The sequence below is a fragment of the Simochromis diagramma genome, unplaced genomic scaffold, assembly GCF_900408965.1.
Source record: "Simochromis diagramma unplaced genomic scaffold, fSimDia1.1 OVJJ01000683.1, whole genome shotgun sequence".
NCBI classification, from domain to species: Eukaryota; Metazoa; Chordata; class Actinopteri; order Cichliformes; family Cichlidae; genus Simochromis; species Simochromis diagramma.
Window position 1 is genome coordinate 1,092,343 of NW_024387158.1, and position 26,014 is coordinate 1,118,356.

Sequence of the window (26,014 nt, forward strand, 5' to 3'; positions counted from 1 at the left end):
TCTTTGTGCCGCCTTTTGCTTTCTGTTTTGGGATCATGTTTTCCTTTGATCAATCCAGCATTAAATATTCACCTTATGCTCACTTTGGTCTCCTGCATTCTGCACTTGGGTTGGAAAACAATTAACCGAATTCCACACAGTTGATAGTCACAGAGCAAGTTGACCGCACAAAGCACCCAGAGGACACAACAATCTGCATGGAAGAAAATGACTTAGACTGTTCTAGGTTTCTAGTCTACTCACAAAGACTGAGAGAAACAGCTGATATGAGGGCTTGGCCAGCTGCTATCTCAGCATTCGAAGGTATAAAATCTCACAAACCTCAACTGCTTCACTAGCTGGTTATTCCCACTTCTTACTCCCAGCTACTTCACAGTAATTGACGATTATAGGACAATTCAATTCAATTCAGTTCAATTTAATCTTGTTTATGTAGCACCAAATCACAACAACAGTTCCCTAAGGGGTTTTATATTGTTAGGTAAAGACCCTACAATAACACAGAGAAAATAAAAAACAACAACAACAACAATCAGATGGCCCCCTATTAGCAAGCACTTTGCGGACAGTGGGAAGGAAAAAGTCCTTTTTTAACAAGAAGAACTTCCCCAGCAGCCATGTGCCATAACTGGTTGGTTTCAAGGGGAGGAAGACAGGACAAAAGACACACTCTGGAAGAGAGCCAGGAATGAATAATAATAATAATTACGTGGAGAGTAGTGTTTAAAAACATAGTGAGTGAAAGAAAGGTGAGTGAACGCTTGTGCATTAGTGCACTAGTGCATTACACCCCAAGGAGCCTAAGGTTATTGCACTAATTCAGGGTCACCTAATCCAGACCTAAGAAAATGCTTTGTCAAAAAGGAAAATTTTAAGCCTAATCTTAAAAGCAGACAGTGTGTCTGTCTCCCAAATCCAAATTGGGAGCTGTTTCCACAGAAGAGAGGGCTCCTCGGGTTGTACAGGCTGCCTTAGTTTCTATATTTCCTGGGTCAGAGAGAGTGCTGATCTACCCAAGGCCTATCCTGAATCTGTGTCTCAGCAAGTGAACCCAGTGAATTCTGAACAAACTAGTCTAGCCAACTTGGAGCTTCCACTGTATCCCGCGCTGGAGCTGCTGTGGACCCAGACATCAGAAGAGTCTTCTGAGTATCCTGAGCCCTCAGGGTATGATTTATCTACTCCATTGGCCAGTAGCTGTGGGGTCCAACTAGCCCCCACAGCTACTTAGTCTCCGCCACTGGCCACCTCACCAGCTCCCTGAGCTGAATCATCTCTGCCAAGGCCTCTGTCCTTTGTCCTTTGATCCTGCCCCATGAAGTACACGGTCATGGAATAGAACATTTGGCAAGCTTTTCAAGACCATTTAAGGGGAAATAAAAAGGCTTTCCAACAGCACAAGATTTATTAATTTTATTTAGTAATTTATTAAATATTATTTATTTATTCATTAATGACCAAACACAGATTTCTTTACTTTTTGTACTAAGTTTATATAGTCTTAAAATCAATAAAAAGCCATCACACAGATTTCTGCTATAAATGTAATGTAAATTGCTATATTAATGTTAACATACATTCTTGACAATATTTTGTCTTGACTGCATCGTTACAAAAAATTATTTGGGTTTTTTTGTTCTTTATAGAGCTTTAGGTTGTTCTTTAATTATATGTTGGTTTGTTATTAACATTGTTTTTTTTAATTTGTTTATTTGCTACTCATACATACTGCACAAATCACTAAAAAAATGTATGTAATTCAGTACAGCAGATATTGTTTTATACAGCTGCAGTATGTATCTATGCTGTAAGAAACAGCACATGATAATAAGAGGAACGCTTGATATACACAAAAAATATTCAAACATTCCTCTGTGAAGGATTAGTTACTTTCATCTGTGAACAGGGATTCATTGTTACCTGTTCAGATATATATACATATCCTGCTTAAACATGAAGCAGTTCAATGAAAGTCCAAAGGAACTTAATCAAAAGAACATCAGCTGCGTGGTATACATCACTGCAGCACTGGAGGTGAGCAGACACAAGGTTTCCAACTGCTATGAAATTTCTCTTTCAGTTGTAGTCCACTCAAGTGCATGCACAAGACAGAACTTGAACATATGTGCACAAACACTCATGCACGTTTTGATAAATCCAGCCCATAGACATGCACAGACATGCTGGATATAAATATTTTCACTGCACTTACCAGCTGTCAATTACAACAGTCAGACAAAACACAGAACTATGGAGAACCGCTTACTGATTTACAAAAAAGTGAGACCACAGCCATACTGGGTCTTCATCAGGCAAACAGACAACATGACATCAGAAGATGATATCCAGACCAAACTGCAATACAGATGACAAAACTCAACAAAACGTAACTGCTATACCACTCACATATAACAGAGGGAATTCCACATAGAACCTTTTTTTAAAATTCGGAACACTTTTCGAAAAACCGGCACTGTTCATAATTAATAATTTGTAATGTAAAGGCATAAACATGCAGCAAAATTTATAATGCTACAGTGCAGAACAGTGGTCACATTCTGGTTTATAAGGTCTATAGTTCCTGATGAAATATTTGCAGATATTTGCAGACGTTTACATATGAAAAGCAGGTTGTGTCACACTATTCTATTTATAGTATGCAGATTTATGAAATTTAATGATTACCATATTTGTGAACATTTAGGAGGGTTGTTGTTGTTGTTGAATTACATTGTTCATCACAACATTTGTGACACAGTAATAGTAATAGTGAAGTTGTTTTGTTTTTATAACAAAAATTTTATAACATTTCAATAATGAGTTTGTTATTCCAATATGTGGCTGATATGTGGGATTCCTCCAGGTTCAGTCCTGGGCCCATTGCTATCCTCCTTTAACATGCTCCCTTTAGCCAATCATTACATCTTTTTCTGTCATTTCTTATCATTTCTATACCTATGATATTTAGATGTACATATCCTTATATATATATAGGATATACATTTTGAGGCAGGTATCTGTTTGTATAACTTTCATGTGTTTTTGTCATGCTGGCCATTTGCCTGAAAAAGAAAATCTTTTTTTTTTCTTCCAGAAACATTTGGAAGGTATCATTCTTTTTGTGGAAGCTCTATATTTTTCCTTCATGGACTCTTGTCCCTGAGCTAAACCTGACCTGAACATAGTACAGAATGTTCCTTATACTGATTTTATAGCTGTGCAGCTAAAATTCACACACCTACATGAACACAGACACATGACCTGCTCGTGACTCACCTTGAGATCTCTGTGAACCACACCCATCTGATGGCAGTGGAGCACGGCCTCCAGGATCTGCTGGATGCAATGACTGCATGCAGACAGCAGGGGGAGCAGGTTAGTCTGAACACATTTAGCACATTGAGCCCCAACTGTCACAGGCACACATACATGTTTTCAGTGTAGGAACCAGCTCTCTCTTCCACACTCAACACGTTTGCACACACATATAAAAAAGTGTGAACCTGTCTGTGAGCTACACAGAGAGAATGTGTGCAGTTTGCTATTTTCTGTTTTAAAGAAAGTGCCAAATATTAGTCAGGCAGCGTAGGAGGGCTCTGCAGCTCTGTGTGGGAGACACTCTGTCTAACCTGTATATTTTTGTGTGTAATTTATTTAGCAGCAGTGATAACAAAGCCTTTGAGGAAAGGATTCTGCAAGTATTTAAAGTTGTCGCTGCTGCCACTCTATTGACCTCTACTCCTTCACCCTTTCTCAGGTTTTCTCACTCACTCAGTCACTCTTGCTCAAAGTATGACAGTCCTAGGACCCACAGGAATTGTAAATATATTTCAGACTTCTAAAATAGTACAACAAGAGCTGCAAAAGCAGAACCAGAAGACAGGCAAGACAGGCAAGGGGAGACAAACAAACAGGCAGCAGGCACAAACAAAACTTGTATCAAATCACAGGCAAAAATTAAAAAACAGGACTATAAAATACAAGCAGCTCTTGTACAGAGGGTGCACAGCAATGCAACACAGTGAGAGACACACACACACCTTGAGGTCCCTGTGCACTATGTCATGGTGGTGGGTGTAAGAGACACTGTCTAGAATCTGATGAATACAGTGACTGTGGAGACAGAACAACAGAGTGAAGACCAGATAAAGGAAGCAACACGAGAAGGAAAGGGACCAAAAACATAGTAAGAAAGAAGTGGACAGAGAAGAGAACGGGAAGATCTGAGGCACAGAGGCTGTTGCAGGGCGAGGAAGCGAGGGAGTTGATGTGAGAAGCACTTTACATATTTCCTGATTTGACTAGACTAGACATATAGAGTTTTTTTTAAATCTCCATTGCTAAGATTTCATTCAGTTCATAAACATATCTTTGTTTCTTGGTCTTGCTATTCTGTTCAAATTAAAAGTGAATTTTTAATCCATGTACATGGAGCTTTTCTAAAATGGCCTCCAGAGTGTGTAAACCTGAAAACACAGCTGCACTATGTGACAATAAGAGAAAAGGAGCTTTGTAGACCTGTCATCATATTACTAACAAAACCGAACATGAAACTGTGTACTTTACAATTGTTGCTAAAACAGACTGTGTGTACAGTGGTGTGAAAAAACTGTTTTCCTGTTTTTTGTCACACATTTGTCACACTTAAATGTTTCAGATCATCAAACAAATTTAAACATTAAACAAATATAACACAAAATGCACTTTCTAGGTAAAGCTGTTTATTATCAAGGGGGGGAAAAATCCATGCCTACGTGGCCCTCTGCGAAAAAGTGATTGCCCCCAGTAAATTTATGTTTTATAACATAAATTAACTGTGGTGTTTTACATCTTTGGAAAGCGGAGTTCACTTTCTTTAGTGAACTCACTAATCACTTTAATAGGACTGCCCTGACAAAGTGGAGTAGACCAAAAGATCCTCAAAAGCCAGACACCATGCCGCGATCCAAGGAAATTCAGAAACAGATTAGAAACAAAATAACTGAGATCTGTTGATCTGGAAAAGGTTATAAAGCCATTTCTAAAGCTGTGGGACTTCAGCGAACTACAGTGAGAACCATTATTTACAAATGGTGAAAACATGGAACAGTGGTGAACCTTCCTAAGAGTGTTTTGCTGCTTCAAGACCCAGAAGACTTGCTGTGGTAAATGGAACCATGAATTCTGCTGTGTACCAAAAGATCCTGAAGGAGAATGTTCAGCCATCTTTTTGTGATCTCAAACTGAAGCGCACTTGGGTTGTGCAGTAGGACAATGATCCAAAATACCACCACAACAACAACATGTGGCATAACCTTAAAAAGATGGTTTATGTTCTAAAACCCTTTAATGTGGCTGAATTAGAACAACTCTGCAAAAATGAGTGGGCCAAAAGTCCTCCACAGCACTAGAAAAGACTGGAAAAGATTGCCAGTTATCACAAATGCTAAATTGCAGTTGTTGCTGCTAAAGGGTGGCCCAACCAGTTATTAGATTTAGGGGGCAATTGCTTTTTCACACAGGGCCATGTAGGGTTGGAATTTATTCCCCTTAATAAAAAAAAAAACATACCTTTATTCAAAACAGCATTTTGTGTTTACTTGTGTTATCTTTGTCTAATATTTAAATTTGTTTGATCTGAAACATTTAAGTGTGACAAACATACAAAAAAATAGGAAATAAGGAAGGTGCAAACACTTTTTTCACACCATGGCAAAAGACAGACAAAGCTACAGTAACATTACTCATTACTTTTTTGAAGTTGGATGGCACAGTTGTGCAGTGGTTAGAAATGTCACCTATGAAAGCTGTGATAAGCCCGCTGACTCTCAACTGGTAAGTGACTGAAAAAATGGACAGAAGGAAATTCTGAACCCTCATGTTTGCAGTATTTTTACTGTTGCCTTCTTGTGTTTTTTCTAGCTGAATATCACAGATTAGGTATGGACTTGAATAAGAAGTAAACAACACATCCATATGTGTCAATCCCAAAGTAGATTTGCCATTTGTCAAAGCATATAAAATGGTTTAAAAATGGTTTAAAATTAGTAATTTTATTGAGTAATTATCAATAAAACAGGCTTTGGAGAGACTAAGACCACTAACACACTTAGCATATGAAATGACTTGATTATAGTCCATTGCAAACAAGGACATGGACAGCTGAGCTGGAGACCTGATAGTCAAGTAGTCATTCTTGTGATATTTCTTTAAAGTCCACTATCAAGGGCACATGCATTGTAATATAAATTCTCTGTGGACACAAAAAAGCAAGCATTTGCTCACTATGTGATGATGACATTTACATCACTCAGAAGCAAGCATACCCTAGTAGACTTGTGAGTGTGGAAAGTATTATCAGGCTTTAAGAAAGATTAGTCCCATTACAAAGCCAGAAACTCAACATTTTCACCATAACCATCTTGGATTTTTGATATCCAATGTGATGAGAAAAGGGGGACTCTGACGGAGAAACTTCTGCCATCTGCCATTTACCTAAGTAGGCTTGCACTAATACACGATGGAGTCTAAAACATAATTCACGAAATTAACCCTCTCCAGGCAGACGTTGCAGATTTGCAACAGTTAAGACCTAACAACCTGATTACCCCACATACATATTTTATGAGTTTTTTTTACTCAGAAGTACCACTGCAGGACTTGGTTGTGCATTAGTAACACAAAACTTAATTTGGGCCTGAGAGGGTTAAGGTCGAACACAAGTTCAGTAAGGAAGATCTATATTCATCCATCTGTTTCCATTCCTGTGTGTTTGAGCTGTATCCTTTGCAACACGTCTGCTTTCCCACGATAAACAAACTCAATTCTGTCATCACTCTGACCCATTCTTTTTTTGTTTTTTTTTTGCCTGCCCTCTGTGAGCCAATCATTCTGTTTTCCATGTGCTTTAAACGTCATTGCTGTTTTATCACTCTGCCTTTAAGAAGCACATTCATCCTCCCCATATCTACCTTATCCTGGCCACCACCAGCATCTAGGCTACATTCACTGGACTTTCCTCTGCTATGTAGCTTCATAGAAATTATTTGGTGATTCGATTCTAACTCTGCATTTCAAAAAGCATGTTCAGTTCTTCTTTTTAAAATAAATGTCCTTTTTATAGTCAGTAATACTTGAAACTACTTATTGAGACTGTACACTCATCAGTTTAGTGCAAATAACAGATCAAGGGATCAGAGCGCCATTTTCCCACAGATTTCTTACATGTACAACCATATTTCTTTTTGAAACCACAGCAATCACCCCTTTGTGGCTTTCAGAAAGAATGTAGAGACACTTTTGCAATGCCTGTATACAGTAAAGTGTAAGCTATCTAGCTGTTGTCCAGTGTTGTCAAGGTGCATATCCAAATTGAAGACAAGTAATAACCAGCACATGTCCTGGCATGTATTCTTCAGTGCTGGTTGAAATATTTCTTTACTTCAATTTGACTCAGCTTCAAGGAAAAACAATGCAGTGATAGAGCTATGAATCAACATCAGCTTCACTTCTTGACTTGTTGGTGCACACAGTAAAGTTAGCTCTTAATTACCCAATAGTCAAATTAGCTATAGCAGCTAGTTAGATAGAAGATTCTGAACAGGGCTGAACAGGTTGCAAATAGGATATTGAGCTGTGATCAGCAGGGATAATGAATGCATGGACACATGGACATGTTGCTGGCTATGCAGAGCAGCAGAGGAATAATAACTGCACTAAACAGAGATGTCCAGAATATGAAGAGTGAAATCTGGAGCAGAGCACCACAGAGGAGCAGAGCTGAGGAGGTGAAAGGCTGAAGACTGAGGCAGAGCAGCATGTATACTGGAAAAGAGAGATACTGGAGGACTTTAGTAATAATTCATTTCCTATTCTTCTTAAGAAAAACAAGATATTAATTGTTATTTTCAAATTTTGTTATAGCCAGCTGTGCGGTCAGCTTTAAAATGCTGGTAGCATGGTGGTGTGTTGGTTAGCACTGTTGCCTCAGAGCAAGGTTTGAATCCACCATCTGGCCACAGCCTTTGTAGGGTTTGCATGTTCTAATCTGTAGCTGTTTTGGTTTTCGCTGGGTAATCTGGATCTCCCACAGTCCAAAGATATGCAATTAGTAAGGTTAGGTTAATTGCTGATTCTAAATTTGGCCATAGGTGTGAGTGGCTCTCTGTTAACCCTGCGACTCTGCTGTATAAATAAAACTGAACTGAAATATTGGACTGTAAAGCTTAGATGCTTCCAGCACATCATTTGTAGCTGAACTTTGGTCACTAGTGTACCTGGCTGCATAGATAACCCTCAAATGTATTTACCACACTTCACTCCCTTTGGTTGTTTCTTCAGTTATGGTGTCTTGGACCCAGGGGTCTTAGTTTTGTAGAATCTTTATGTTTTCTTTTGGGGATGTGATGTTATTTATGTTCTAGTCTTTATTATTTTGTATTGAGTATTATATTAAGTCTTTGTGGTTCTAGTCCACTGTTTCATTGTGAAGTCCGCTCCCTTCTTTCTTCATTGTGTCCCAGTCTCTTCTGCTTCATCTTCTGCGTAAACTCTATCTTGTCTGTGTTTTGTCTTCTGTCTGCATCAAGCTAGTGTATCTTTGTCCAGGTCTCCATGTCAGTCATGTCTCCGTGTATATCTCTTGTCCTTGTCCGTTCTCATGTCTTAATCTGGGTTGCTATATTTGTTTACCTGCATTTCCGTTCCCATTCTCTGTTGCTTCCTGTTTTATTTTGGTAGCCTGTGTCTCGTCTCCAGTATGTTCAGTTTTGCTCTCCTTGTCTCATTAGTCTGTGATTAGTGTCCGCTGTGTTCCCACCTGTGGTCTGTTCCCTCAGTATTCTCTGTGTGTTTATATTGTCTCAGTCTTCCCTTGCCCTTTGCCATGTTCTCCTTCTAGGCTGTGTTTATCTTGCTGTACGCTCCACGTTGTCCATGTTCCCTCGTTTATGCCTATCTCATGAGTTCCTGTTTTCTGCCTGGTCAGATTTATTTTGTATAATGTATTTATTGTCTTTTGCTCAGCAATAAAGCTGTTTTGAGTTTTGCATTGTTCTTTTGAAGTCCTGCATTTGGGTCCTAACCTGCCTTCTACACAGCCAACGTGACACATCGCTTCAAAGTTGAGATCATTTTAATGGGATACCCACCCATTTTGACTCGCCAAGAATTACATTAGTGGTTCTTGTATCATTGCTAGTTTCTTCCTGTGAGGGAGATAAAAAAATGCCAGCTCTGCAAGTCTTTACCCATGGTGCAGACTAACAAAGAAAAATTAAAATGCAGACGTGATGATTGTGCTGGAGGAAAAAAATATACAAGACTGTGACAGAGTCATTAGGATGCAACCTCTGGGGATGGACCTCCAGGCCACGGACTGGTCCGTGAGTCGTTTGGTACCAGGCCGCAAGAGTTGAGGCTCGGGTGTGAAATTTAGGGTTTTCAGGGTTTTTATCATTATTTTTTAATCATTTTTATCGTTAACTCGGTTACCCTGGGTCTTTTCCCGTGTGTTATGAATAAATCTTCTTTTTTTTTGGTACTGGTACTGGTTTTACTTTGTTGTATTTATCCACGACACCTTAAAGGCTGGTCCGTGAAAATATTGTTGGACATAAGCCGGTCAGTGTCGCAAAAAAAGTTGGAGACCACTGATTCAGAGGACTCATTATCAGTTTTCTGTGGAATTATTTTACACACTGATTTGTGGTGGACAGAAATTCAAGTAACAACTAAAGTATGTGAAAAGCTGACACATAAAACCAAATGAATCCATATGGTTGGACACCAGAAGAGGTTAAGAAACAGGAAATCTGTTTTTTGGTCATCTAGAGTGAGTGAGGCATGAACAGGGTAGAGAAAGAAGGGAGAGACTGAGTGATTCTGCGTACAGATGGAGTATGGAGAGGAAACCATTAGTGAGATACTGTTGGACAGAAATCAAGACCTGCTAGTCACACACCCACACATGAACACACAGAGTGCCACACACACACAGACACACACATAATTTATGCAAAGAGAACAGGGGAGATTGAAGACAGCTGAAGGAAAGAACAGAGAATAACAGGGAAAGTAAAGGTTAAAATTAGAGGAATAACTTTCCTTATAGTTTAACACAAATTCCTATCTTTTTTTAAATATCTTTTGATCTTCAGATCTCCTTTAATTGGTTGAGAGACTTTTCAAACTGGCAAAGCATTAGTATAGCATTTGTTCGTTAGAGGCAAGTTCATGCAGCCCCTTTCTGCAGGTGTGTGGATGGATCTTTATGCAACTTTCTAATATTACTCATTAAACAGAAATAAAGGCTGTGATCTAAATCTGTGATTTTTTTTTTTTTTTAAATAAAAAGACAGAAAATGTCTTGATGCATCCTTAATCAGCCAGGTAAAGAAATCCAAGAAAGCCGATTATGTGCATGGGGATGATGCATTTCAACTGGAAGAAACATGTCATTACTCTGACAAGTGATTTGTTCAGTCTCAGCTGACAACATGTTTCCCCATATTTAGCACCACTGACTGTCTGTGAGTTCTGTTTCATTAAACATATTGTTTAACATACTGTTTAGTGATTTTATTTTATTTTATTCCTTCCTAGTTAAATTTACCCTTTTTAATTTTCATATTCATTTCCTATCTTATTCATAGCCTTTTCTTTTTTTCTTTAGGTCACGAGCAGTTGTGTAAGCATTTCACTGCATATTGTACTGTGTATGACTGTGTATATGACAAATAAAATTTGAATTTGAATTTGAATTTGATTAGTATGTATAAGTGGCTTGTGGTTGTATGCATCGTCCATCCAGTCAAGTTGCAGTTATGGTACAGTATATTGTGAAGTCGTTGATGAACTTTATTTGGGAAGCACCAAAGAGTAGTATTACCAATGTCATATCTGGTCAAACTGATTACAATTTATTATTCTGTTTGTGACTTATTGTTTTCAATAATGGCAAGCAAAGTGTTCTTGTTGAACATTACAATGTCAATGAAGTTTTAAACTGGACCATTTGGATATATAATGACCTTTCTTTTTTGAAATTTGTTCACATTTAGTGTAATTCCAGAGTTAGGACCCAGAGCAGTTTTTTTGTCCTTGGAGCTTGAAGATTTTTTCAATTTAACTTAGTTTTATTTTTATAGTGCCAAAAAACAATTGCCTCAATGTGCTTTATGTTGTAAAACAACAAGTCTACAATAATAAAGAGAAAATCCAAAAAATCAGACAACCCCCCTGTGAGCAAGCACTTGGTGACAGTGGAATGGCAAAACTCCCTTTTAACAGGAAGAAACCTTCGGGAGGACCAGGCTCACAGACGGGTAACTATCTGCTACAACTGTTTGGGTTTGATGGGAGGGAGACAGGACAAAAGAGATGCTGTGGATGAGAGCCTGAGATTAATAATAACTTTTCACTTCAGAACTAAATGATCTAGTAAACAAAAACAGAAAGAAAACACACACACACACACACACACACACACACACACACACACACACACACACACACACACACACACACACACCAACAGTTTCTCTCAATGACTTCAATTCAACAAAGTCCAGTGTATTAATAATTCAAGTGAATACCTTGTAAAATCCCACATCTAGTTAAACAAAACACAGTTAAAGCAATAATTACAGTTACCTAGGACTTATCAGGTGTTTTTTTTTTTTTACAGCTCTATAGATATAACTAATGTTTTCAGGATTTGTTTTGTAATTATAAACCTCAGATTATGATCTGAATATTGAATACATCATTAAATTGCTTGACACCCTTAAACCTCCCACAAGATCAAATGAACACACTAGATAAAAACCATATCTCTAATGTACTCAATCAAATGCCCAATAATAAAATGCCTGTAACTGAAGGCTTCTCCAGTCACTTTGAAAGACATTTTAGACAATTTAACTCTATTATTTATAAGAATGATTTCAAAGAGTCCTCCAAAGTATGAATACAACACCTGATGACATTACTCTTGAAGCAAAAGATCCTTGATCCAGAGAACTATCAACCACTATCTCTTATTAATATGGTTAGGTTATTAAAATGAACTAGATAAAATCATACAATTTCTTATTCATCTTGATCTGAAAGGTTTTATTAAAAGTAGATATTCATCCACTAATTCCCAAAAACTTTTCAATTGAATACAGCTTTCAAACAACAATAAACACCATAATTTTATTATTAGACAGAGAAAAAACATTTGATAGAGTTAAGTAGAAATTACTGTTTCCAACACTTGGAGAAAATTAATTAAATGACTGAATAAAGACACTTTACACTTCACTAAAGACTGCAGCCACCACCAATCAATTGAGTTCACAAAACTTCATTCTACACAATGGGACAGGTAAAGATGTCCTCTCTCGGCACCTCTCTTTGCTGTGTTTATTGAACCACTAGCAGCTACAATAAGACAAAATGGTAAAAGTATCCAAACAATCACTACTCATCGCGTCTCTTCTTAACCTAGCTTCCACAACTTTTTCCCATAGCTGCACGGTGAGGCAAATCAACTCTATCCCCCTGTACTTATTATACCTCTGCACATTACTGTTGTTCTGGGAATCTGGAGCCAGTATACTTTATTACCATTCCTCAGTCATCCTCTCATTCTTTAAAACTGTGTTTAAAAAAAACTGGCCAAACAGTCCACTGTACTCTTCTATATACATCTCCATAACTGAACAGGTTTATCATCTTTCAATCTCTCAACACACTCTCTTCTCTTGTTAGCACATTTCCGTTTCTCTCCTTAATCACCTTAACCTGCTGTGCATCACTTGCAGCTAAATCTTTCTGCCTAGCCAATCAGCAAAAGTAATTTTCTCTTTCCCTTGTGTCTATCTCACATACAACAATTCACTAAAAGCCTTTTCCTTTGCAGGCTCTTTCTTTGATGTACCCCAGCCTCCCAGTACTCCTGTTTACTTTCGTCATCTCCCTGACTTACTTTTTACTCTTTGCTATCCTCTGCCTTTGAATACTTTCCTGTACTTCCTGTACTTCCTTATTCCACCACCAAGTGTCCTTGTCCTCTTTAGTTTGTCAAAAGGCTAAACCAAATGCCTCAGTACTATCTGATAACTCTCTCTTACCACCCAGAGCCTTTCATAACTCTTCCCTGAACTCTGAGCAACATTCTGCTTTCTCCAACTTCCACCATTTAATCCTTGCCTCTGCCTTCACCCACTTCCTCTTCTTACTCTCCAAAGCCATCCTACTGATTACTGAAAGCCCTCCTGTTACATTCTACCCTGCCACCACCTTGCAGTTTCTGATCTCTTTCAAATTTAATACTGTCTGTCCTTCATTTCTGTTCTATATCAAGCACCTCCTCATCACACTCTGGACTATTACATGTATTTGACCCCCTTTGCAAAGATTGCAAAGATTTCCATAACAGAACTTAAAGGTAAGGCAACTCTAAAGATACAGTCACCTTTCTCACTCACTATGTGTTAATAGACTTCTCTGCATTGACTCATTCTTGTTATTAATCCCTGGCTCTCTTTCACAGCATGTCTTTTGTCCTATCTTCAATTCTCTCACCCAGATGGCAGATGGCCACCCCTCCCTGCTGGAGGTTTCTTCCTGTTAAAAGGGTTTTTTTCCTTCCCATTGTTGCCAAAGTGCTTGCTCATAGGGGGTCATATGATTGTTGGGTTCTTCTCTGTATTATTGTAGGGTCTACTTTAAAGCCCCTTGAAGTGACTGTTGTTGTGATTTGGCACAGTTTAAATATAAAATAAATTGACAATAAGCTATGGTAATTTATTTTCTGACAGCATAAACATCATGATTTGATTGATTATTATATTTTGTACTTTATTACTTTACCTAAATTACAATTTGAGGAATTACCACAGATAAAACATTTATATAATGCTTTTGGCAACATAATACAAAACTCCAGTTTTACTGTTGCTGCATAGACACAAAACAAACCCTGCTTCACTTGAAAACTTGATGGCTCTCACGCTATAGTTGACTAATACTTCATATTTTATGTTGGAAGTATAACAGTCCAAACCGAATGTGAAAAAGATCACTCATTGTCCTGAATTGGATAACAGATGAATGAGCCAGAGTTAGGACGAGGATTAAGGGATAAATCTGTTTATGGAAAATAATAAATAGCTTAAAAAAATCAGTTTACTGCATCTCTCATTCTGCCTCTTCCCATCCTCCCTTTAACATTTCTGTCCCCTTCTTCTCTTCTCTCTCACGCCTTCACAAACCGCCTCCACAGTCAAATTGATTTAAGTCTGCCTCCTAAGGGGGTTATGGCATGGGCATGTGTGCCTTTTGTACAGTTTTCTTGTATGTTTCAATCTGTCTGTAAATTTGGACTCTGGAGAAAGCTCCTCGCCCTCAATTTGCAATTCAGTGCACAGAAAATTGCGCAGAGGTATAATCCGTCAGAGCCACAGCCTGTTCTGCCAAAAAAAAAAAAGAAAAAACAATGTGTCAAAATTATCTGCGTGCTAATGAGAGGAACACAACTCTCCAAGTTGCTGCTGGAGGACTGTAGAGGCTGGAGGACTGACATAGGCAGAGGATGAAGAAAAGATGAAGAAAAAGGGGGTCAAAGATAATATTCACCAGGGGTTTACCTTGCATCTGCTTCACTGTAGTATTCTCGAGCCACAATATCCTCAAAAAGCTCCCCTCCTGTCACTCTGAGAAATAGAAAGATGGAGGTTAAAATGGCAAATTATATAAATTTTTATTCTTTATTCAGACAGCACAAATGTATACACACACACACACACACACACACAGGAGGGGGATGTCCTCATTAGGGGGAAACCCCGGTTGCAGGATTCACTCTGACTGTGTTGCCATGGAGACTGGCTCCAGTGCGGGGGAGTGTAGATCTATCTGTGTGTGCACTAAAGTGGGAGCCGCAAGGAAGGGGGTGGGGGTGCTGTTATGCAATGGGGGAACTGCCTTGGAACCAAGAAGGGGGATGGAGACAGAAGAGAAAAAAGAAGAAGAGAAGAAGGAATGAAGAGATGCAGGTATAAAGAAAGAAATCATGTAAAGCAGTGGCATCACTGAGGAGACAGATGCCATAAGGACTGAAGGAAGGGAGTGGAAAATGAAGCACCATTGGAGAGGAAAGAGGAGGCAGAGGACAAGGGAGGGGAGAAGGGAAAAAAGAAGTAGAGGATGGAAGGAGGGAAACAGGAGAAGTAAAAAAGAAAGGAAGCAACTCACAGGTCAAAGAGGAGATAGTGGAAGCCTTCCTCAGAGATACTGTCATGAAGACGAACTACAAGAGGGATATCAGACTAATTAGGTCTGTTTTAGGACATTTTTTTATTCAGGCTGCTATAAAGCACATTTATTAAGGCCTTTCGGCACTATTATAGACCAAATGAGCCTATATATTTAAGACATACTGGTAAGAACAAACAATAGATATTGCTTTAGCTTTTTCTATTTCTATTTTTTTAACTGATGGATATTTTTCCACAAGAACTGATATTTCATATTGCTAAACAGCTGATCAGCTGATCAGTCAACACTAGTGCTACTCTGGGTAGCAAAGGACATTGCTTATTCACTGATATGAATTAGGCTGTTAATTTAGGCCAATATAAAATGAGATGCAGATTTAGAGTGTCTTTTGGAGTGTTATAGGTTTATCTTTCAAATGATGTATCATTTCTCTTGCATAGTGTTAAAGCCATATGGAAGCATCTTGTCCATCACAAGGCAACCACACCCTAAAGCACACCCTGCTTTATTTTTTTTATCACAATTAATGTCTGTATAGCCAGTGTATAGAAATGAGATCCCAACCAGAAGTTTGTGAAGTTACATTTTAAATATAAAAAGTTAAACATTGGGGCCTTTCATGCATTCGTTATTGACAATTTCTCCATTAAGCAATTCACTAAAGCCTGTTTCCCATTTATGATGGCTTATCAATAAAAATCTTAAGCTGACAGATTTAAAAGTGAAATATTTTCAGTGTTTAAATAGTCTAAATAAAAATCTGAAATACATTAAAGAGAGTTGAAATATTTTTAGTTCACCTCTATCAAAGGATTAGTTTAATATAACTTAATGAGTTAAAAATGCCCCATTTTATGTCAGCATCTCCCTGTATGTTTTTTTTTTTTTTAATTTTTAGAAACATACACAGCATTACTGTTTGTCTTGCAAAACTTCAGTGCAAAGTCTTTGAAGTTCACGTTGCACGTCTTTCTTTGTGCATTGTTAAGAGGATCATTGTGCACTCTTCTGATTTTTCTGATGATAGTCATCAACCCCACAACTCACTTCACTCAGGGTCACAGATTTTAAACAATAAATATTAACAAAGAACAACTTAGTATGACTGTATATATAATTCAATAGTTTAGCTAACTCAGTAAGATTGCTAATGCAAAGGGCTTACTTTAACACATTCTGATTAAGCCTCATCACGCCCACTAACATGATGTTGTCAGATACATATACAAAATAGACAGCTGTACAATAGAAATAAGAAAAGCAAAACTAAATTCATAAGTATTGCTCAGTTCCAATGAAGCTTATGCGTAAATTCAGTGAGGAAGATCTGTAATCTCTTATCTCATTTCCCCACACTGTTAAAGTCAATTCTGATATCATTACTCTGTCCAATAATATTCTTGCCTGCTGTCTACAAACTACTTATGCTCAATTCCGTGCATTTTAAATTTCTGTACTCTCCTGTCTTAGTATTATTCAGACTCTCACTCTTGCCCAATTATTTTCTCATCTGCCTTCTTTGAGCCAATCAGCCTCCGCTTCGCATGATTTGAATCTGTGCTCTTCGTCTATCCCCCTTTCAGACTTTAGTTCGTGCAACCCACCTCCTCCCCAACTCCACCTCAGACACCTGTGTTTTCAATGGGAGAAATGTTTCGTCACTCATCCAAGTGACTTCTTCAATCTCAGCTGACTGCAGGTTTCCCCAACCTTAAGTTCTCATTAGAATTTGCATATTAATAATCAAGGAACTGACCTCACAGCCCATTCTTCATTCACCGGGGTGGTTTCCGTTATTGTACTGTTTATAAGGTTGGGGAAACCTGCAGTCAGCTGAGACTAAAGAAGTCACTTGGATGAGTTATCTTTAAAAAATGTAATAAACAGAAATCTGAAAAAAAGTCTCACCAATGTTGGGATGCTTTAGCAATCTGCAGATCCTGGCTTCCCGCTCCAGTTTCTGATGGTCTACAAGGAAGTAATGCTATGTTAGTTTGCGACAAAACAAGCAAAGTAAGAAAACGCCACTGTGGTCAAAACGAATGGCAAGGAGATGAAACAGGAGAAAAAGGGGTATGATATGACAGTAAATGAAACAAGAAAAAAAAGTAAATAAAATGCGTTGAGAAATGAAGAATAGGGAACAGAATGGGGTGCGAAAACAAGAAAAGTAAGCACACAAGAAAGAAAAGGAGGGGAAAAATGAGAAGAGAGGAAGCATGGAATGAAAAACAAAAAGAAAACAGGGAGAAAATAGGAAAGGAGAGGACAAAAAACAAGGCAGAAAAAGAAAATGATACCAAAAAACAACTGGAGAGGATGTGATATGACGAGAAAAAGCAAGAAGTAAAACAAGAGAAGTGATAGAAGGGGAAACAAGAGAGAAAAGTCGAGTTAAACAATTATAGAAGTGAAGAAAACATCAGTGCAAAGGAGAGGAAAAAACAGGGACAGAAAAGACAGAAGATACAAGGGAAGAAAGAAGAGAGGAAAAGGGAAAAGAAGAGGAATGGTGAAGAGAGAAGTAGACAGAAAAGAAGGAAGAACCAGCAGCAAAAGCAGAAAAACAACATCAGAGGAAAGAGACTACAGGAGAAACATATCAGGAATGACACTGCAGAAAGAATACAAAATAGAATTAGGTAGACAAGAAAAAACCAAGACAGGTATAACAAGGGATAAAATAGAGGAGAAAAAAAAAACAGGTAAGGAAATGACCAAAAGGTGAAAAAAGTAACCAAGGAAAGTAGAGAAGGAAACAAGAAGAGCTTTGGTTCAACTGAATGTTTTGCTTGGAGGTTAGTGTAAGAGATCCAACTAAGTCTCTGTGCTGTAGGCAGCTAGTGTTGCCCTACAGTTCAGACACAAGCATCTGTATCAGTTCTGCACACAGAGGAACAAACAATTTCAGCGGAAACATTCCTGAACCTGAGACAGAACTGGTTGTATTTTTAATAAAGGTTGTGTGAGGCTGACACTCCCACAGTCCCACCGATGAGCTAATTTCTGAACAGCAATAACACCACTGTATTTTTAGCTGCTTTCAGAGGTGTTTTGTATTGTCTTTCCTTTTTTGTCAGTGTTATGTTGGGAAAAGTAAAAAAAAAAAAAAAACATAATGCGGCTGTCTCATAGTTGGACTCTCCTTGTAAGTATTTTTTGGGGAAATGCTTGATTTTCAAAGCACAGATTAGTTCTCGTGCTGTGGATTATGACTGAGCCTATCATCTGCCTCTCTCCGAGAAACAGACGTGAAGGCTTCACACTCTGGAATCAAACAAGCGCTAAAATATGCTAATGTGAGCCTTTCAAATCTGGGACATACACATGATGATGAAATGATGTCTCTGCTTCTTCAAATTCCTGAAAATGCAGAGAGTATTTGATAGCTTTGTTTTTCACTCTCACCTCTGGCCGAGAGCTTTTTGGTATTGATGATTTTGGCTGCATACTCTTGGCCTGTACAAAGTTTGACACAGCGACGCACCACTGAAAAGGCCCCCCTGGGGAAAAAAAGACAGGAAACAGGGGGTGAGAGGCTGCTGTATAAGCTTGGTCAGCATCAATAGGGACATCATAGCTGTCCAGCTGACCTCACTGTCATTCTGGACTCTTTTCTGTCTAATCTAATACAGAGTATTATCCAAATGTTTTAGGTACTGAAGCAGAAAGGTAGAAAATCAATCACAGCTGTGTTAACCTGATGCCATGTCTTTGTACTGTATGAAGAAACCAGGAGAAAATCCATGCAGACACAGGAAGGACGTGCAAACTTACAGAAAGGCCTCAGATGGTAGATTTGAATCCTGGACCTTCTTGCTGTTAGGCAAGCATACAAACCACCCATCATTTCCGACATAACCATGTATCTCAGTGAGCACTATTACCTAACCTATTCCTAAATCCAACCACAGCCACATAAAAGCATTATTTAAGAAATAAACATTGTGTCCACGAGAAACAGTGCAAAGATGCCTTTTCCTGCAGTAGTAACTCACTTGTAATTACTAATTTTAATTTGATGTCAGATTAGTTTAAGCACTTTTTTAATCCAAGAAATGTATCTATTAGATAGAGTGAAATTAGTTATACAATCAAACCCTATACAATGTAGCCTTTGTTGCAGCTCTATTTGTTTATCTATTCTTTTCCAAAAACAAGCTATGAATATGTTGAGAAGAGAATAAATTAAAATCACAAGCCTAAATTTTATTTAGGTCTCATATTTTGATCACATTCGGTTGGGTGTCCTGGTCAATGGTCAACCACAAATCATTAAAAACATCACTATCTCCTCACACAGGGAGTATAGTAATGGACTGGTTCTTATATAGCACTTTTCTACTCATCTGAGCACTCAAAGCGCTTTACACAACTTGTGCATTCACCCATTCGCACAAGCACATTTTTCTAAGTGCTTTATAGCTAACATTCACACACATTCATACTCCGATGGATGCATCGGAGAGCAATTTGGGGTTATTATCTTGCCCAAGGATATTCATGCAGACTAGGGGAAGCCAAGAATCGAACCACCAACCTTCCGATCAGTAGATGACCTGCTCTACCACCTGAGCTACAGCCACCCCAAGAGTATATTTCATGTTTTCTCTTAACTATTCTAAATTAGTTCCTCTCTTACCCAATTAAGTGCTTCAAATTTATATTACTTAGATTTTTCTGTAATTAGCAGGTAATGGATCTGACTGCGGAACCAAGGGACACGGTACTATTATTTAGTATCTACTGTGGATAACAACATAGGCCCTCTCTGAAGTATACTCTCCTTTATTGCTTTATTTGCTAAACAGGAGCATAAATTACAATAAGAGCACAGTGCTGTAAAAATATTTTAACTTATAGTGACTGACAACATAAACTGATCAGGTAAGTGTTTAGTGAGGGCCTAAATATAGTAAGCAGTTTTCTTATAGACTTCTATATAACATAGGTTCTTTTTGCAAACAGAGGAGCCTCCTTCCCTGCTGGCCATTGGAAACAATGGAGATTTATGACATTTTCACACCGGCTTCACTTTTCAGACCCAGAAGACATGTCCGTTTTTTATACTTTACACATTCTATCATCAGATCACATAACATCCAGTGTGGAAATTAAGCCTAGGCTTAGGATAGCCTGGCTGATAAAGGGAAGTTCTAATATGGTCTACTACAATGACACTGGCATGAAATATCATTATGTTCAGGATTGATAGGCTTCTTTTTCAGTGTTGGTGCTACTCCAGCACCAACACTCAAAATGTGTTCTTCTTCTTCTTTCGGCTACTCCCTTTAATGGTCAGCACAGCAGATCATTCGCCGCCATCATCCACTCGTCCTTGCATTCTCTTCTGTTACATCTACCTTCTGGATGTCTTCCACATTCATAATTCTCTTTGGTCCTCTTTTCCATCTACATTCACTATCTCTACATCTTCATCTTCACTATTACCTGTCACCTGTATTCCTTTTTGATTCTATTGACTTTCATTCCTCTTCTTTCCAGTGCATATCTCCACCTCTCCATGCTCTTTTCCACCTACATATTCCAAAGATCACTCACTGTCCTCATACATGTCTTACACCGTCCTCACACACTCCTCTGCCACTTCAGACTTCTTCATACTGCTACTCATTCATTGTCACCTCTCTCTTCTTAACCTAGCCTCAACAACTCTTAAAAAGTAAGAGCTCTTATATTGTCTGTCTGTCTGTCTGTCACTGCACTGTCAAACAGACAGACAGACAGACAGACCAAAAGGGCTCAGCAGAATACTTAATAATAATAATCCCTAAGGAAATAATGTATAATGAAGGCAAATGTACTTCTCATTGTTTTTGACGTTTTACCCTCTCATAAGTTAACCCTTTGTTTTTAAAGATTGTATTAGCCTTCATTTGATGGCAGAGCTGACGATTGACAGGAAAGGAGTGACAAAGTGCAAACGGCCACAGGTTAGACTCGAACCCCGTCCACTGTTCTCTGACCATCTAGCATATGGTTGTCTGCTCACCCACAGGGCTACTAACCGTACTACCCACTGTTTTAGACGTAAAACACCTTTTAGTGAATCTAAAACATGATCTACACCATTGAGAATCTAGACATATTCCCAAATGGAACAACAGTGTATCTTGTGGTCACAGCATTTATACACAATAAATTTGGGTTTGTTTCTATTATTATTTACAGTCGTGTCTCCTTTACAACTTGAATAATTCCAGTAATTTCAGCGGCATCAAACAGGAAAGAAAAGCCATCAATTTGAAGTACCCTAAGTGTGTGCATTTTAGAGTTTTTGGGGCCACATTTGCTCTTCAAACTCAATAGAGACCAACAGAAATAACCTCCTCTGTCATTTCTCAGAGCTAATTTTATCTCACCTCAGTATTGTTATGCAATGAAACACTCACACTCCCCTCAGAGCCCATGCCTCTCACAAGCTCTCCAACATGAATATATTATGGGGAGACAGGGTGACTAAGCATGACACTTGCTGACATCCCGCTGGTTGGTGGAAAAGGCAGCAGAGCTTAAACATGACAGGTTATCTGCAGGGCAGGTGGGAATCAGCTGGAGTACTGGATCTGGGTCTAAAACCTGGATTAATGTGAGTGTAAGGTCTCTTACCTAATCGGCTATCTTTTCCCTTTTGTCATATAATAAAAATGGATGTCATATAGCCAGATAGAAAACTTTTAGTAGTAAGTCTATTCCTTCAAATAATAATAACATAATGGCAATCTTCCTGGAAATTCCATGTGGTAATCAAGAATCTGACATGGGGTTAAAAATGTTGGTCATTAATAATGCTAATTTCTACAGTGTTTGGATACTGGAGTCTACAGTTTGTTTACACATGAAGCAAGCTGCTAATTTGCCAAAACTAAAGTCCATTTCCAATAAATGCAGCTCTAAAAATTATTGGCATCTTGTAATCTACAAATATGCAAAATTAGCCATTCATAGTCACTCATGTTGGGTTGTTTGGCCACAGTAGATACATTTGGCATAGAACAAAACCAGCTTTTCAGGAGAAGAACTTGATAGTCATTGAGAAACACGGTAATGTAAATGTTACTGGCTTGGAATTCTTTGAACTACTGCATATACATTAGGGGCATCACAATGGCCTGACAATTAAAGTTAAACATGGAATCACAGACTGTATGTATCAGATGAATTTAAGTAAAAATTTAAGTAAAGTAAAAATAAAAAATTTAAATAATATTTAATTAGTGCTAAAAAATTTCTTACACTATCAAAGCATTAGTGTATTACTGAACCACTTTTTTCAATTCAACTTTATTTATATACCACCAAATCACAGCAGCAGTCATCTCAAGGCGCTTGATAATGTGAGGTAAAGACACATTATCAAACACTAATACAGGGAAAACCTCAATAATCAGATGACCCTCTTTGAGCAAACAATTGGTGACAGTGGGAAAGAAAAACTCCCTTTTAACAAGAATAAACCTCCGGCAGAACCAGGCTCAGGGAGAGGGGCCATCTGCTGTGACTGGTTGGGAATGATGGGGGAAAGACACGACAAAAACACTCTGTTGAAGAGAGGCATTGATTAATAATAACTAATGATTAAATGCAGAGTGGTGTGTAAACACACAGTGAATGAAGAAAGTGAGTGAACAAGAAACCCTCAGTGCATCATGGGAAGCGTCCAGCAGCCTAGACCTATTCTAGCATACGTATGGGAGGATTCAGGGTCACCTGATCTAGTCCTGACTATAAATTTGATCAAAAATAAGTTTTAATAAGTTATAATAAGTTTTAGGTCTAATTTTAAAACTGTCTCCCAAATCCAAACTGGGAACTGGTTCCACACAAGAAGGGCCTAAAAGCTCAAGGCCTCTCATTCTACTTTTAAATACCCTGGGAACCATGTGTAAGCCAGCAGTCTTTGGGGGATGGGCTATATTTGGATAAGATGGAGCCTGATTATTCAAGACCTCATACGCGAGGAGAAGAATTTTAAGCCAATATGGCAGAAATATGCTCTCTCTTTTGTAGCCTCATTTATCTTCCCCACAAAGTTCAAATCATCTCAAACTGGTTTCTTCAAGATAACAATGAGTTCACTGTACTCAAATGATCTCCATAGTCACCAGATCTCAATCCAGTATAGCACTTTTTGGGAAGTGGAGAAATGGGGGATTAGCATCATGGACGTGCAGCTGGCAAATCTGTAACAGCTGTCTGATGTGTCATTGCTGGTTTTTGTATTTCTTAAGGACATGATTTTCAGACACTGTTCATCTGCTGTAGGTAGTGTTTTTAACCCTGCCACTTTTCTTACTCCATACCTACTTACTCTGCTGTGATATTTTCCATAGATTCAACTAAAGAAACTTGAACAATGCTTTTGCAACATGCTCCTAGCAATAAAGTGCCTAAGATTCCATTTAAAATTGGTTCTTTGTTTAAGTTTCTGTTATGTAGATGACACTCTGGTTAATCTTGTCTGCCTTTTTATACTTGAATTCATAATGTATTAGTGTCAAGTGGTTTCACAAACAAAAGAAACATTTTCCGAAAAGGATCAGGTACAAGGACTGAACTAAAATTCGGTAAAAAAGCAGCCAATGTCCAAAAGAAAAAGTCTGAAAGAGCTTCAAAATATGTAGAGAACTAGTGCTTCCGAGGCTGGCTCCTTTCAAGCAAAATATAAAGACATAAGGGATGACTCGTAACTGTACCGTATAGTCCTAACATTGGCGAGTTTTAATTACAGCATAATAATGCATTATATCCAAGGGTTCAAATGTGCCTGTGTCTGAATTTAGGGTTATCCAACCTCCAAAATCACATTTTAGCCATGGTTATATTTTATAGTTGTTAAAGGCTTCAAAAGAAATGCTGGATAATATTTAAGTACTTTTCTCTAAACTCTGAAATTAGAAAGTTGAAGTACATCAGAACTGTACTTAACTGCAAAACACCTAAAAATAATTAGCACTGAAAATCAAATTCATTGTTAGCGTTAATCCAATATGCTACTTAGAAATAAGCCTTATGTCACTGACTGCATTCAATACTTTTACTCTAAATACATATTTGTCTGGTCATTGAGTATTCAATGCAGTACCTTTACTTATACCAGAGTTGGGGTTGATTGGGTGACCAAGGTCACTTGGTGTGAGTCAGGGAATACTCATCAGCAAATCTTGTTTTTACATCTGCATCGCACATTCAAAACCAAATTCATAAACCTGGAACACAGCAGACATGACAACACAAGCAAAATAAAGCCTCTATTATCAGCAAGGGCAGCTGCTGCTGGTGTGACTATTGTCTTTAAGTTATCACTTCACACACACACGCGCGCGCGCGCGCGCACACACACACACACACACACACACACACACACACACACACACAAAAGATCACCAAAAAACAACTGAACTTAAAATAAACATAAAATGCTCATACTGTAACCAACCACAGCAATCACAATAAGCTTTTTTTCTCACTATGCCTGGCTATTGAATAAATGTTCCTGTGAGGCAAACATTGCAGAGAGATCCTTTCTACCCACGCACAACCTGACAGAGACATTGAGTCCACTTTGCCTCTACCCACTGGGGCACCCATAGCCTCTTCAGTTTCAATTTGTCTGCATCCTATTAAGGGCCACACATCCTCACTCCCTCATCTTTTTTCCTTATTAATCACAAGACACACCTCATTAGATTTGCAGTAGATCAAGGGCAGTAGCAGCATTATTCTTTGACATCTCTGTTGAGCTTTCTGCCACTGTGATTAAAGACAGCTGATGATGATTCCAACCTGTCCCTCATATTAGACCGCTTTATCCCTAATTAGCCTGGGGCAGGGGTGCCCTTAAAGTATTTCTTCACACAGAATCTGACAATCTTAAACACCATCACTGGTTGGCTCATGCATTTCAAGAAGTCCACAAAATACGCCCTGCACTGAGGATTTAGGTTTAGAGCTAATTTTAGTTGCTCCAGACCAGCGTGCGTTTGTTTTGGAAGGATGGAGCTGCAATCATCACCGCAGATGTGCAGACCTTGATTCCTCATGCTCTGTACGGTTACAGGACGGGGTCAGGCTGCATGCAGGAGACTCTGGATAATTAATATAACAGCGGCTTACTTGCCAAGCTCCTCGTACAGCTGGTATTCATCTGTAAAACGTGTGCAAGTAGTCGTTGCCATGATGTTTCCTTCTCGGACCGGTGTGCGGGTGCCGTCTCACAAATGTACGATGTGTCTCTATCTGCACACAGGAGGACCTCGATCTCAAGTCTCCGCCCACCTTAGACCTCCGGACGGCGGAGTGCTTCAATTGCAGGCCGGTACACACACGCACGCTCCCGGCTCGGATGTCAGTAGGCTCTCCGCTCTGCCAAGCAATGGGGACGCACTCTTTAAATACCACACGAAACAGTAATGTGAGCTCACTATATGACGTGTCTCTCCGGAGAGAGAGAGAAAAAAGGAAAAGAAAGAAAGAAAAAGAAAAATCAAAAGCCGATAGTGAGCTGACCCCAGAGTGCGGAGGAGCGCAAAATTTGATTACACCTAATACATCATAAAGCGAAGAGAAGCCTGCAGCATACAATGACATTACTGCACTTGGAACTCAGTAAGGGCGCAGTGTGGATCTATTTTTGGGATTCGGTGAGGAGTCCCTCAGTTTATCACAAAACCTAAGAAAGTAATAATCAATAAACATAATAATTTTATTACAATTTTGTAAAGGGATTATGGGCGTGTTCAGAGAT

At 38.6% G+C, this 26,014-nt stretch overlaps 1 protein-coding gene across 6 annotated transcripts in view; it reads right to left on the reverse strand.

The window, feature by feature from the left end:
• The window catches only part of LOC120744391 (calcium/calmodulin-dependent protein kinase type II subunit beta), a 64,854-nt gene extending 39,222 nt beyond the window's left edge, over nucleotides 1–25,632 (reverse strand). For 4 of the 6 annotated variants that reach the window (XM_040048774.1, XM_040048771.1, XM_040048772.1 and 1 more), the window contains exons 1-6: nucleotides 25,384–25,632; nucleotides 18,655–18,749; nucleotides 17,155–17,214; nucleotides 15,223–15,277; nucleotides 14,616–14,681; nucleotides 3,277–3,349 (exon numbers count right to left, since the gene is read on the reverse strand). In XM_040048774.1, coding sequence (XP_039904708.1) covers nucleotides 3,277–3,349; nucleotides 14,616–14,681; nucleotides 15,223–15,277; nucleotides 17,155–17,214; nucleotides 18,655–18,749; nucleotides 25,384–25,445 — 411 coding nt within the window. In that variant the 5' untranslated portion in view covers nucleotides 25,446–25,632. Of the gene's footprint in view, nucleotides 1–3,276; nucleotides 3,350–4,040; nucleotides 4,114–14,615; nucleotides 14,682–15,222; nucleotides 15,278–17,154; nucleotides 17,215–18,654; nucleotides 18,750–25,383 lie in introns of those variants that run through there. The other 2 variants (XM_040048770.1, XM_040048775.1) reach the window with 2 other exon arrangements.
• Nucleotides 25,633–26,014: the final 382 nt, after the last annotated feature.